The sequence below is a fragment of the Acanthochromis polyacanthus genome, chromosome 14 (genome assembly GCF_021347895.1).
Source record: "Acanthochromis polyacanthus isolate Apoly-LR-REF ecotype Palm Island chromosome 14, KAUST_Apoly_ChrSc, whole genome shotgun sequence".
Classification (NCBI taxonomy): domain Eukaryota; kingdom Metazoa; phylum Chordata; class Actinopteri; family Pomacentridae; genus Acanthochromis; species Acanthochromis polyacanthus.
In genome coordinates this window covers 24,038,897-24,053,093 of record NC_067126.1, presented here as the reverse complement: position 1 = coordinate 24,053,093, position 14,197 = coordinate 24,038,897, and the positions used below count along the sequence as shown (strand labels likewise).

At 41.5% G+C, this 14,197-nt stretch overlaps 1 protein-coding gene across 3 annotated transcripts in view; it reads left to right on the top strand.

Annotated features, from left to right (window-relative positions):
- The window catches only part of myo1b (myosin IB), a 67,867-nt gene that overhangs the window by 30,436 nt on the left and 23,234 nt on the right, over positions 1-14,197 (top strand). For all 3 annotated transcript variants that reach the window (XM_022216424.2, XM_051958595.1, XM_022216422.2), the window contains exons 4-10: positions 1,003-1,097; positions 4,254-4,358; positions 5,854-5,900; positions 7,922-7,985; positions 10,432-10,530; positions 12,151-12,254; positions 13,610-13,757. In XM_022216424.2, the coding sequence (XP_022072116.1) occupies positions 1,003-1,097; positions 4,254-4,358; positions 5,854-5,900; positions 7,922-7,985; positions 10,432-10,530; positions 12,151-12,254; positions 13,610-13,757 (662 nt within the window). The remainder of the gene's footprint in view (positions 1-1,002; positions 1,098-4,253; positions 4,359-5,853; positions 5,901-7,921; positions 7,986-10,431; positions 10,531-12,150; positions 12,255-13,609; positions 13,758-14,197) is intronic.

Genomic DNA, 14,197 nt, shown 5'->3' with positions numbered 1-14,197 from the left:
AGCTTTGCCCTTTAGAGTTCCTCCTTTGTGGGCGTATCTCCTTGAAATTACAGACCAATGTGACGCACGGGATAAAAAAAAATTGTCATTGTGATATGGCCCTCACATCATCCACACCCTATTCTCAAACCATCACAGTGGATCGTCTGCAGAAAGAGAACAAATAATATATTGTTCTGGAATTCAGTGGGGGTGAAGCTGCAGTAATGAGTCCTACTTTCCTATTGTGTCGCTGTCTTGGAATGTATGACAATAGGTTCGTTTTATAATAAGCTCCCCTCTTTTATCCTTCACTATTCACCTGGGGTTGTTTTACATTTCACTGACTCACTGCATTATCTAAACATCTACCAGGGTATGATTAAAGAGATTCATTTTAATTATGCATTTTTTGGTTGTTGTTTAATGTCAGTAACAAAATCCAAAAAGGGACTATGACGGTAAACAATGTGAATAATGTAAAATTAATTGTTTATAGGAGGGAAACCTCTTATGTAACTGTTGTTTTTGTTCTTTCTTTTAATTTTATTTTAATATTTATTAATTTTCCAGCAAACATTTGGCATGAGCCAGTGCCACATGCTCCAGCACTCAGTCTAAGTGAATCTGTAATACACATCAATAGATGCGCCTTTTTAGAGCCGCATCATTCGGTTGGTAGTCTCACAAAAGGAGCAGGAAATGGTGAGTTATCAAAGCCAAATCACAAATTCAAACCAGCCAGTGTTGCTAAATAAAGCTACCAGTCTCTCTAGCCCTGTGAATGTCCTACAGATGCAACCCAATTTCCAATGAAGTCACATGTTATTGATTAGGTTGGACGCCACGCAGCCTGGCACAGACAGATTTCTCTGAACTTATTTTACCCCACCACCTCTAAACGCTCCCAAAAATATCCTGGAAAAATAAAACAAATGTGTGATGTTTGCAGTGTGGCATGCCACTGTAATGTGAAGGCTTATGGCTTTGTTGTTTTTGTTTTGTTTGCTTTTTTTCTTCCAGCTACGCTTTGGCTGATGAGGCCTACCGCTCACTGAGGGACCAGGATAAGGACCAGTGCATCCTCATCACAGGGGAGAGTGGAGCTGGGAAAACTGGTAAATGCTATTTTAGCTTATTTCTTTTAATGTCTAGGGGAATCTGAGCCATGATGTCAGGCCATTTACACTCCCACCCAACATCAACCTGCTGTTCATATACAGACATCTACATCACTGGAACTAACATATATCAATAACACATCTTTTTTTTTTTCTTTTTTTTTTTGAGCATAAACATAAGATTCTTCATTTATCAAAAGCTAATGGGAAGAAAAACACTTTTAATCAAGAGCACAGCATCTTTTTAAGCATTCCAGCGGTTTGCCAATACATTCCTGGAGGGTACACGCTGCCATTCCTGTTTGTAGTGCTTTGTTCAAAGTGTAGTCAAAACTTATTTCTAAAGACTGCTTGTAAGATAAGAGTTGTTATGCATAAAGCCACATTGCAGATTTAGAGCAGATCGCCCATGAAAGGTAGCTTGATGCTAGTTGTGTTTTGAGAATATCGTGTTAGTACATGAAACACGCTCTGTGATGACCTGTAAACTGAATGCGTGTAAAACGATAGGGGTAGTCAAATCAAAGTAGGTTAGCAGCAGCAGCATGCAGATGGTGTGCTGGTTTACTCACGCTTCCTATGTGAAGTATATGCAGCCAACAGTCCCGCTTAGAAGCTAGAAGACTTTAAACCTGAAACACTGGACTTGGCTTCAGACTACAAGCACTTAAAGGAGGCTGTTTTTACATCCCCTGCCTCCTTTATTTCTGTTGGTTTTTGTAATAGTGTGGCCATGTTCTGGCCTAGTTCCACATACCTTCCAGAAACCCACCAGAATTGGTATTTCCTGCAGTGCCGTGTCACAGGTAATGGCAATATTGAGTTGGCAGCGCTCGGACTGCAGGGATGGAGTCACGATCTGCTCATAACAGTTTTTCCTGTAGAGTATAGGCACAGACATTCATTCCTACTCAGAAAGCACTGCCCTCGGGTCTCAGACTGATTGTATCTCCTCTAGCTTTTTAGCTCTGATAGCTGTTTATTGAATGTTAGTGTTTCACGAGTCCCCTGTAGAAGCAGTGATAGCACTGTAGAACTACAGTAGCAGGTTTGGTGGGAATTTTACCTGACTTCAGACTCAGCAAATTCTAATCTTTCACATGTTTGATTCAAGTGTGGGAGTGAGTCGTAATCAGTGACCATTTGGTTGCAATTAAAACTCAGCATGTGGCTGTAATCAAAGGTTGGGCAATATGGGGAAAAATAATAGATTTACAGCTATGACATCACAGTATTTTCTCCATGTTTTAAAATAAAAAGTTAAATGCTTATCCTATTGAGTGTTTTAGTCGAGGTCGTGCATATTTTCCCAAGCTTTGACTTTGGTTTTCCATGAAAACTCACACAACTCAGCAGTTAGCCTGTGAACATGATTAGCTGACACAATGTAGCATTAGAACACAGGAGTGATGGTTGCTGGAAATGTTCCTCTGTACAACTATGCAGATATTTAATTAAAAATCAATAGTCATTTACCACATAAAAATTGTCTAGACTGTATTTCTGATTCATTTAATGTTTTAATGTCAAAAGTAAGGACATTTCTAAGTGACCCCAGACTTTTGAACAGTAGTACATGTCAAAATTGATCAGTCAATAATATTTCTGAAATACGATTTTCTTAAGAAAATATAAAATAATATGCATTTTCCATCTTATGGAGGCCAAGAAGTGCTAAAATGGTCATATGCTTTTTCAAATATTTTACCCAACCCTGCCCTTGTTTCATCAGTAGCAACGCAAATGCATTTGTGTACAGTGTTGATCGTATGACTCGATGTTTTCAAGTGGTTTTGAACTTTTGTTGTGTTGCTGTCTTGCTCGAGCTCAGATTTCACAACGTTACATTCCCTGCAGGACTTTGGCAGCAAATAACAGGAACTTGAAGCCACACATTAATTTGAAAAAACCCACCATCAGCACTGCATAAGCTCAGCAGTCATTTATACGCTTAATAATTTCCATGGTGAAATGTCAAGTTACAACAATAAAGCATGTGGACAACAAAGCAAACGAGGGCACGGCACGGTTTGGCGGATCATGTTTTGCGTGATGCACCAGCCTTTATTTGGACTCTCTCAGCCTCACATGGATATTAAAAACCCGACTCCAAGAAGCCGTCGCCGCAGCCAAGTCAAGAGATAAATTCGGATTTCAGTAATCTCATCAGCCCTGAAGCTTTGTAGTGGAATAAGGCCGTCAAAACCTACTCCATCGATATGGGTCATTGACATTCGTGTCTGGATGGGGGATTTCTCCTGCTCCGTCTTACTGTGCCTTCTATACAAGGAAGAACTTTTTTTTATCGGATGCCATTGCAGTGAAGAGTAGTCATAACACAGTTTTATTGTCTACAAGAGATGGCTGAGGAAGTTTTTGTTACCCGGATAGATAAAATGCCAGGTTTAAACTCTGCACCTTGTTAGTCAGCGAGACTCCTGATGTCTGCATTTTTCTGTAGTATCATTTTTTGCCACCTTCTTCCTTCTTGGCATGTTAAAAAAAAAAAATAAAATACATGAGCATGTCCTGGCCTGTTTGTGTGCCAGACTCATCAGCAGTCTGTACCAGCAACCACTGTCAAGCTCTTTTTCTATCCTGCTTTGGCACATCACACACATCATCAGTTCTGGGTCACTGTCATCTCACTGGTCAGGAGAGCTGATCCTGATTCCAGCAGTCATCCTACAAGGCATGTCGCTTGTTCCAGACAGGACAAGTTGCTTTTTGAGCCCGTGTCACGTTTCTCATGCAGAACATTATTTTAGGGGGAGCACGCTTCTCTGACAACACAGAGAGCATTTTAAAATCAGTGTCCGCTCCAACAGTGAAGAACTGAAGTTTGTGGGATAAAATTTCTCCACTGCATTCTCTTGTATTCCAGAAAAATCAGTAATTTGAATGATGATATTATGATGCAACACTGGTCATCATGAAGCAAAATGGGTCTCTGTAACGGGGCCTCTTCTTCTGGTCTGTACCCCCAGACTAATGCATGATCCACACCCTTCCCTGATGGGTGTCAGGGGGGATGATGTAAGGGGGATTTTTAAGGGGAATGGTGAAGTGGGTGGGTACGTCGCACTTGTTCCTCTGTAATGTCTAGCAGAGGCTTTGGTATAATATTTATCCGTGTGTGTGTGTGTGTTTCAGAGGCCAGTAAGCTGGTGATGTCATACGTGGCAGCGGTGTGTGGGAAGGGCCAGGAGGTGAATAAGGTCAAAGAACAGCTGCTGCAGTCCAATCCCGTGCTGGAGGGTGAGTTGAAGACGCTGCATCCAAATTCAGGAGCCTGGGCCGGCTGAAGTTTACATTTAGAGGCCAAATCTGTGTTAACGGGTTGACACGGTTGCCCCAGTTCAACGGCTCTTCAAAGCGCAGCTGAGAAATGCAGCCTTCTAATGCCAAAATTTGCAAAACACAGACAGTGCAAAGTTGCGGGCTTAATTAAGCTGTTACCCACTGAGCGCTAGTTCGTCGCTGAAAAGAGTTTCATGATAATCTTTGATATTTTGGCTCAGCTTCCAAAAGACATTCATTACTGCAAAACTCCTGACAGTTAGCTGTACAACACACATAAGTCAAACAATCTACAAATCCTAACTCTTGAATATAACAACTTGACAGTGATCGTATAAGCATGGAAATTTTACTGTCACAGTCATCTGAAAGTACGTGAATGCTGTATAACTTTCATTTCTTGAGCAAACCAGGACACCATACACACTCATTCCCACCGCTCAGTGCTGGCACAGAAACAGCTGTATTTTAATTGGGGGCAGTGAACAGGAAATGCCCATGAATGATGAAGCTGTATGCCTGGGTTGCACATCTGCAAGTGTTTAGCTCCTGCCGATCTAATTGCCCCTAACACCAGAAAGAAGGAAGGGGGAAACGCAGTAATCCCGCTAAACACAACGTGTCTGTGCTGCGCTCGCTCTCTGTCACACTGCGTCTCACTTTCTTTCACAATCTTTATTGCTTTCGCTCCTTGTCATCTCCTGTTTCTCATGTCTTGCTCAGATTTCTCTTTCCCTTTTGCTCTTCATCATCCTCTGCCTCCCTCGCCCCCCCGGCTGCCATTGTACCAGACGAGCAGCCCACACATTCACATCACCCGTAGACTTAAGCACACATTAATCAGTTGTTATCAGCAATTAGAGAGTCATGCTAATAGCACTGTGATGCGTGACACATTAATAGCATTCTAATATGGTTTGAAGGAAAATGGAAAGAGGTTCGTGTCGCAGAAGGGCACGCTTCTGCACAAAATACAGCTGGTCTCCATATCCACATATGTTTGCGATGCGTTTAACGTGCTCACACGGAGACATTCATACTTCAAAAACGCCGCGCTTGAACGCCATGTTTGTTATTGTTTATTTATAAGCGGGGGCAAATATTGAAGCACAGCAACTTCACTGTGGCGTGACATCAAGGTTCAGCCTTGCTTAAGCCTGGGAAGCCCTGGTACTTTGCTTAATCCATACAGAATTATGGGGCTTCATCAGTACAAATGGCTTTGACATTCAGGCCTCATATGATTGACAGCTAGCTGCAGTGAGGCACAAGCCCCAGGATCATTAATCAGGTTTTAAAATATTTCAAAATAGGCTGTTGGCCTGTCTTTAACGCACTGACTGTTAACTTTATACTAGTGGGGTTAGCATAAATCATGCATGAGATGTTTCTGGTGCTTTCTTTATGCTTTTATTTATTCATGTCACTATATTGTGATTTTTCTTCTTTTCAGCTTTCGGTAATGCCAAAACAGTAAGGAATGACAACTCTTCCAGATTTGTAAGTATCCAGAACTGCTGCTACCGTTTGCTGGATAAGATGATTGCTTCTCTAATCGGACTTTATTTGCACCGCATCATGTGCATGTGATTTTTCAGATTTGTACATAATGTCACCAATTTACTTTTATTGTGTGTGTTTTTTTTAAATTCTTATTGTTTTTCTTTTCCCTTGAGAATCACACATGCATCAATCTGGCACTCAATAACATGAGCTTAATAGGATCTGCATAGTAGCTTATTGTGCTACAGTCGCTTGAGCAGGATCGGTTCTCATGGCAGTGTGGGTGTCATCTATTTTTTTTTTTTTTTTTTTTTTATACAAGTGCTGCTGTTAACAGCAATTGCAATGGTTTGATGGTGAAAGCAAGGGCCTGCAGGGACTCATACACGTATAAACGAGTTTGCAGATCACAACATCTCAAGGCCAATGTGTTGTGTAGGTAAAAGTGCTTGAGAAGTGATGCATGTTTGTGCATGTTTTGAAGGAGGATCAAGATGTTAAGCACAAAAGAAGGAAAAAAAATAGGCCAAATGATATCTTTGTGTCGGTAAAAACTCGTATCTCAGTTAAGAGGCTTTATCACATGAGTGCTGTTGTGCCTTTCCCATGTAATCTGAAGACATTTATTGGCTCTGTGCTGAATACCAGCCCACACACCACCTTTAGAAACACTCGATAGTGTAAACTTTCACACGTTGCAGGGCCTTGATCATTACATCCTGGAAAACACTAATGTAGACCAAGAAGCAAAAAAAAAAAGTGCTTTCCTTACATCAGCACTTTTTTTTCTTTATTTATTTTTTTTATCTCATCCTTCAGTATCTTAGGATCTGTTGTCTTTTGAGAATTAGGAAGCAGGAGAAATCTAATGCTGATCTCCAGCATCATAAGGTTGATTCAGTATCTGCTTTAGTCTTTGTATAGGCAGACACAAATCCAGAAAACAAGACATTTCCATGCAGTGGCAGTATGAAAGGAGATGGGTATGTTGTTGCTTTCTGTTTTCCCAGGAGGGCATTCTCACACTCCCCGGCTCAGTATTTCCAGGGAGGCCTGATCCAGCAGCCTGCTACAGTTCTGATCACGCCATCATATTATCATGTAGCTTCAAATTTTGGGAAAAGCCTGTTTATTTTATCTTACTGAAATCACTTCCAGTGCATCGAAAAAGCCTATTTACATCCACACCCCAGTGCCACAGGGTGTTTTTTTTTTTTTTTGCCTGAGCATTTCATAGTTATTATATTGGAAACTGGTTATTCCAGCTCGTAGCAGCTTGTCCTAGTTTTAATTTTACTTTTTATTCAGTTTTTGTTAATCATCTTCCTACATAAATACAACCGCATGCCGGTGCTTGGACATGTAGTTGTTACAGGGAGCATTATAACGGATTATGCCCCTGATCTGTTTATATTTAGGTAACCTTGGCATCAACCTCTAGACACTATCCTCGGGCCTCCTCACCAGACACCAGTTCATCAGCGCTTCATCAGTTAAAAAGAAAACCTCTGAATCAGACATGTCGCTTCATTTTGCTGAGTGCAGCCGGCTTATTGGGTTTGGCGAGAGCCCACTCACCAGTAGAGCTTGGCCTGTTCTGGGGACATGTCTGCTATTAATACATCAGACAAGGGGGGGGGGAATAAAACACACAGGACTTTCTGTTCTAACCTCCAAGTTTCAGAGAGAAGCAGTGAAGGGGGCTGAAAATGGTTTTCTGTAGTCCTCCAGTAGAGAGAAGCTGGCAGAGGCTGAGGGAGGTGGGGATGGGATGGGGGGCGGGGGGAGTTCCCTCCAGTCAAACCAGTTATTTCTCCACAGTTGTGTTTATGATTGGCAACCAGTGCTGTAAGTTGAATGGGTTTGTGCAAAGTTCCTCGCTGTGAAGTGAAGTCATGAGTTGGGTTTGCAGCTCAGTTTAACATGAGCTGGCTCACACTTTCAAAGCAAACACAAAAGACGGTGTAAATATACGTTTCATGAAAGGTTATATGTAACTGTTGCCCTCTGACCTTCAGGGAAAGTACATGGACATTGAGTTCGACTTCAAAGGAGATCCCCTGGGCGGAGTGATCAGCAACTGTGAGTAGTATTAGAAGGAAAATCAATTCAGAAATGAAACAAAAAAAGCTTCAAAAAGTTGTAAATGTTTGAATGCACCACAGTTGTAACTTTCCTCATATTCACTCGCGACATTTATTGCTTTTCAGATACAGTTTTAACTCGGTTAAACATCCACATGCAGATGTCTGTGTAGGTTCTCATTCATCCAGGTCATGGTATCCAAAGTTGTTTAAATCAATCCACTGGACTTTAAGAAAGTTCCTTGAAGATGTTTCACCTCTCATCCAAGAGGCTTCTTCAGTTCTGAAGTTCAGCTCCTCATGCAGACTTTTAGAATATACTCATTGAGTAATTACACATAGTTTAATCCCACATATTTACTTGGATCAGTCATAACAAGTAATCTGCTGTTGCAATGGCAATCAGAAAGTGCAGTACAGCACTGAAAACTGGTCAACAAGTCAAACATGTATCAAAATTTCTGCAGTGATTTATGTTGTGTTTTCAATACGTATGTAATAGATATAGACTCTAGACTTTATCAGGCTGTGTTTGACTTAGTAGTTATGTGACATTCATTTATATCTCCTAAATTCACAAACTCCCCTCAGTGGTTTTTACAATCATTACAGCATATGGCATTCTGTCTTTGGACCCCCGATTTGGGTGATAAATATCTATTCTGCACATTTTATGAGCTGCGCAATAGCGTTTTGCTTGATTAAAATCAAATGTCATCTGTCTGAACAACAGGCACCAGTCCAACCACCAACTTTGTCTCCTCGGCTCTTTGCTCTGTTTTGGTTTGATCTGTTCGCATTTGTTGTGTCTGTGCTGGCTTCCTCGTCAGAGGTCACAGCAACAAAGACAGAAGCTTGATTGCCGAGACACAAATGAACCTCTGTCTGCTCGCCTGAGTCAGTCCAGCACAAGGGACTGTCTGTGAAGAAGAGCCGCTGACATGTGACTTCTCCAGACAGAGCTGACTTGCTGGCTGGCGAGGCAGATGGATGTGGATGCTGTAGCGGGGCAGGCCTGGATGGATTTCTCTTTGCTTCTCGGCTCATTATTTTCGAGACGTGCATCCTTGAAGCCTTCAGTGCCTCCTACAGCTGAGAATAGATGGCTGTAATTTTTGAAAAGGCAATTCTCAGTAGCTTTGGTAATGATAGAGTGGCAAGATGTTTTGGCAGGCCTTTAGTCAACACATAACGGGATATTGTCCCCACATTGATACTTTAATGTGTGTTTGCTTATCTTAGGCAGAGGGAACATGTTGTGAACAGAGCATGCAATAAATGCTGTTCAGGATGCTTTACAGCAGTAAATGGGCTGCTGAGGGCCTTAAAAGCAAATGCGGGATGACTGAAAGGTTTGGCTGGTGGAAGGTCACTTTAGTCCCCTTAGGAGGAGAATAATAAGATGTTCTTTATTTTCCTCTCTCGGGTGTTTGTGCCAGAATAGTGTCAAAAAGCTGTCTACATTAAAGTAACAAAAACAGCCTGAGATAAAGGAAGTGGTATTTCATCATATTCTCTGTGTGTCTTTTATCACAGCTCTATATTGCCGCTGCCAGCCACTCTGTCATGAATGTTGTATTATTGATGTGCTAGCTCCTATAGAGCCACTTATGTGATTCATGGCCAGTGGGTGTCAGAGATTCCCATTTAGCCTGATCCACCACTAATCCTGACAACCCCAGGTCTCTGTGAAGGGCTCTACATGGTTGGGTTTTTTTTTTTTTTTGCTGTGTATCCACAGATACAAGTAGTGCTTCTGCCCTCTCAGCGCCCACCTACCTGGTGACTCAGAGTTTGTGAAGTCTAAATATTGAAAAAGCCAGGAGCAGCCCTTGATTTTCTTTATTTATGGCTGGAAATCTGATCACGGTGCAGTAAAATGGGAGCTCATGTGGGTATTTTTCTCCAAAATGTTCCCTTCGGTGCAGTAGAAATTCTTAAATTTTCCTTCTGAAAGTCAACTTGAATGCTCCTGTTGAGTCACACATGTCAGTGAAGAGGATCTCAGGCAGCCTGTGATGTTGCCGAGCTCTGCAGTTGGTCTTTAATTAAATCATACTCCACCTAATGCGGTGAGCAGATGATTGGTGCCCTTTTAATCAGGTACTGTTGCACTTGGTCGGTAGCCCAGGAGAAAGGGCTGACGTTTGATATCCTTGGGTGGTTTCTTCCCTGTACACTTCCTGTGGTGTTTATATACACAGATAATTACCAACATTGCCTTGGTCACCTTGGCAACATAAATACACCATTGGACAAGGAGCTCATTTGAGCTCTGTGTGAGTGCAGGCCGGGCATCTGGAATACTTCAGGTGGGGTCAGTCCCATGTTTACTCTTTAAAGACACCACTGAGAATCCCTGCAGGAACATTCCCTGTGAAGACTCTTGTTGGGAAATGACTTTGGTCATCATGTGTCATTGTTTCCTTCTGTTGTCCTTTTAGATCTGCTGGAGAAGTCACGTGTGGTAAAGCAGCCAAGAGGAGAGAGGAACTTCCACATCTTTTATCAACTTTTGTCTGGAGCCTCAGACGACACACTCAGTAAGTGCTGCAAACTGGAGTTGAGCAGATTTAAAAGTGGAATGCAAGTCACATTTTTACTCGCTGTGGGTGTTCCACCTCTGTAGAAACGGCACAGTCAGTCAATCTTAAAGTAGAGGGAACTCAGAAATGTCATTTGTTGAGTATAACAACGCCGCTATAATTCCATAAATTATAAGAAAAAGAAAGTAACTGAGCTGTATTTCTTTGATTACTTATTTTACAAAAGCTGAATAAACCTGGAATCTACATGTACAACATTTACCAGCTGCAGATCAGTGCTATCGATAGTTAATAATAATTAATATTTAACAAATAGTGACTCTGTGTGTTGTAGATATCTTACCACTCATATTTTAAAGTCATTTCCTCCTAATTGTCATATCTACTTTGTGGACACAAAGCCTGCAGTTCAGCCCAGTTTAGCCAAAAGGTCCCTGAGTTTTTGTCATGTGACTGTTGGTTGAAGACGAGTCACCAACTTCCTAATTGTGCTGAGGAGCGCAAAAGTTTTAGCTATTTGCAGAATCTAGTTAGTCATCAATTTATTTTGGGCATTTTTTTAATGAGACCTCTAAAATGGAGCATGTATGATGAAATAGAATGATTCTGAAGTCGGTCTATTCATTGAAAATAGTCCCTTCCTACCTTAAAACCATTCAGATGTAGAACGCGAACACTCACTAACCTACAACTATGTTCGAACACTGTAGAACTATACAACGACAAGTCAAATAATGACATGGAAAGCCCTACCCCGCAGGGTGACAGGATTGGTTTCATATGACACCGTGGAAGTTTGAATCCATGTTTCTAAGACTGTCAACAGTACACTGCATTCTCAAAACTGAAATGCTCAGCCATGGTGCTGACTGCTTATTTAGCTCATAATATGTCTTCTTGCCTATAAATACATCATATGGACATGTTAACAAGGTAAAAAAATATATACTTGATTTTATCTGGAGAAGTCCTTTAACTGTAATCTGGAGTCACCAGTGTGTCATTCCTTATGCTAAAATCTTATAAAAATCGTTTTCCAGCAGCATTGCAGCTGCCCAAACACATGGCTTATACATTAATGACTCAATCTTCCTGCCTAACAAACACGACGGAGAACAAAGATTGGCAATGAAACCTGTTCCCTCTATTTGCTTTTCTGTGGACAGAGGGCATTGTTTTATGTCCTACACACAGGATAACAATATAATGGTCATTGACTCTAAAGCGCACAGTTCAGAGGGGCTTGGTTTAGATGTAGTTAATGCAACCACTAATGAAATCTGACACATGCACCCACAAGAAAAATAGATTTCTTTGCTACTTGATAGTGGGGCTTTTAAGTGGGCAATGTGATCTTTGAGAATAATGTTCACAGCAGTAACTGTGTGTGTGTGCGTACACTGCGGGGAAGTTGTTTTTGGGATGGCATGACCCTGTAGGTTTGACAAATGTGAACCATCAAGAGCATTTATTTTTTTCAGGAAGTGAATACTTTAGCTTGTAGCCATCATTACATAAGAGTTTGGGTTTTTTAACTTGTGTTTAATGGGAATAAGATCTTAATGTGTTTATCAAATCTCCTGTTTGAATATCATTCATGTGGTTTGTGTATTACAGAGAAGCTTAAGTTGGACCGGGACTTCAGCAAGTACAACTACCTGAGCCTGGACTCTGCCGTGGTCAATGGGCTGGATGATGCTGCCAACTTCAGGACAGTCCGAGTGAGTAACCTTAAGCCCAGTTCATATTTTCATGACTTCTGGAGTCAATGAAGGAGATAATCTCCCTTCTATAAAACTTTTCCTAAACTAAAGCAGGCTTGTGTGACCCTGATGTTATTTTTGTTGCGTCAATATGAATCCAGCTCAGAGGGTATCGGCAGTTTGAATTGTCCTTATCTCCTAGACAGGGCAAAGTAAAAAAGTGTGTAAGTCATTCTTTCCCCTTGTGAAAGCAGTCCACATCAGTTTCCCTCTCACGTGTTACAAAACGAGGTGAACTTTGATCTGAACCACTCCGAAACCTGAACTGCGAGGTTTGTATTGATTAAACACAGAAACCTCCACGTGTGCGTTCACTTAACAAAATGTCAGCAATAGTTCAGCGTGCAACGGCACAGTGAAGGCAGCTGCTTCCTTTAGTTTCATTACGATTGTGTGCATACATGTCATGTTTTGTCTTTGCCTGTGCCACTTCTTCTTAGGATGTTGTGTCTATTAGAGGGCCTCTGCTGCACTGCATTGTTTTCCGTTTTCAGCTACTGTGCAGCCTGTGGCAGTGTGTCCTGTCACAGTCTACCGTACTCGTTTCCTCCTGCATTTCACATCCTGCCTCTCGTCACCTCACACACTGAGCTTTTTCACTATTCCCTCGTACAGCTGCGTTTCACCAGCGGAAACACAAGAGGACATTCCCTCTGAACAATGAGTCCCACCACATGGCATCCTCTGTTGCACTTAAAGATGGCAGCACTTTCAACATTTAAAGTTTTATTGTGTGTTCACAGTTCTCCCTTAAATATAAATTCATGCATTCTTTTATTGCCCTGTTGTGTGAGCTATGATCAGGAAGTTTTTTTTTTTTTTTGACTGAGTGTAATGGACTGGGATTCAGTTACATGCATTTAAATATTCAAATGGTTAATTTGCAGTGCTTTGGTAGTGAAGCATGCTCTTCTTTGTTTACCCTGTAAGCAAAGAGGAGCAAAATAAAAGGCTTAAAGGACCTGCTGATTTGGTTGTTTCAGCTTATTTACTGGTACAACAATGCCTTGTTTAACCTTTTTGTTTTACTCAATTGTCTGTGCCAGCATACACAAATACATGTTTGAATGGTGATGTGTATGACAATCTATGCTCACAGAAGACATTCGTAATGAATGTGTTTAACTTTGTTTGCATGATCATTACTATGATGGCACTAGGCTGCAAAATTGATGTCTTGGTCTCATAGCGCCGGTGTTTTTGCAACCAAACACTTTCACATGACACATGCAGCTGTTTCTGTGTTTGCCATTAAGCTTCAACAACATTAGTTGATTATCGCCTTGTGGTTTTTTTCGGGTTCATTCTTACAGAACGCCATGCAGATCGTGGGCTTCATGGAGGACGAGGTGCAGTCGGTGCTGGAGCTTGTGGCGGCCGTGCTGAAGCTCGGCAACATCGAGTTCAAGCCGGAGTCGCGCAGCAACGGCACAGATGAGAGTCGCATCAAAGACAAAAACGGCGAGTTTTTGCACCTTTGCTTGAACGATTCTGCAGCATGAAGTAGTTGTGATCAACTGAGCTCCCCATGTGTTTAGTAATGTTTATGTAATCTTCATACCGGCTGAGTAATATCTTCATTACTTCATTCTAATTGCTTTACCAGATGATTTATTGTGAATACTCTTAAATACAAGCTTTTTGACCTGGCTGGCCTTATCCAAAGCCACTGCCCCCCCTGTTGGCAGCTTTCCTCTCCGCTGTGTTCCTGCTCACCAAATATTTGTGTTTTATGATTTGCGTGACAACACCCGTGTGTTTTTATCACTGTCGCAGCTGTTCTCTTTAGGCAAATATTTAATTTACATACTTTCCTCCCTGACAGTCACACAATCCGTCTCACTGACACGTTTCCTGACAAAATCATGCTTTAAAATGAATCCAACTGCAACATGGGGCTG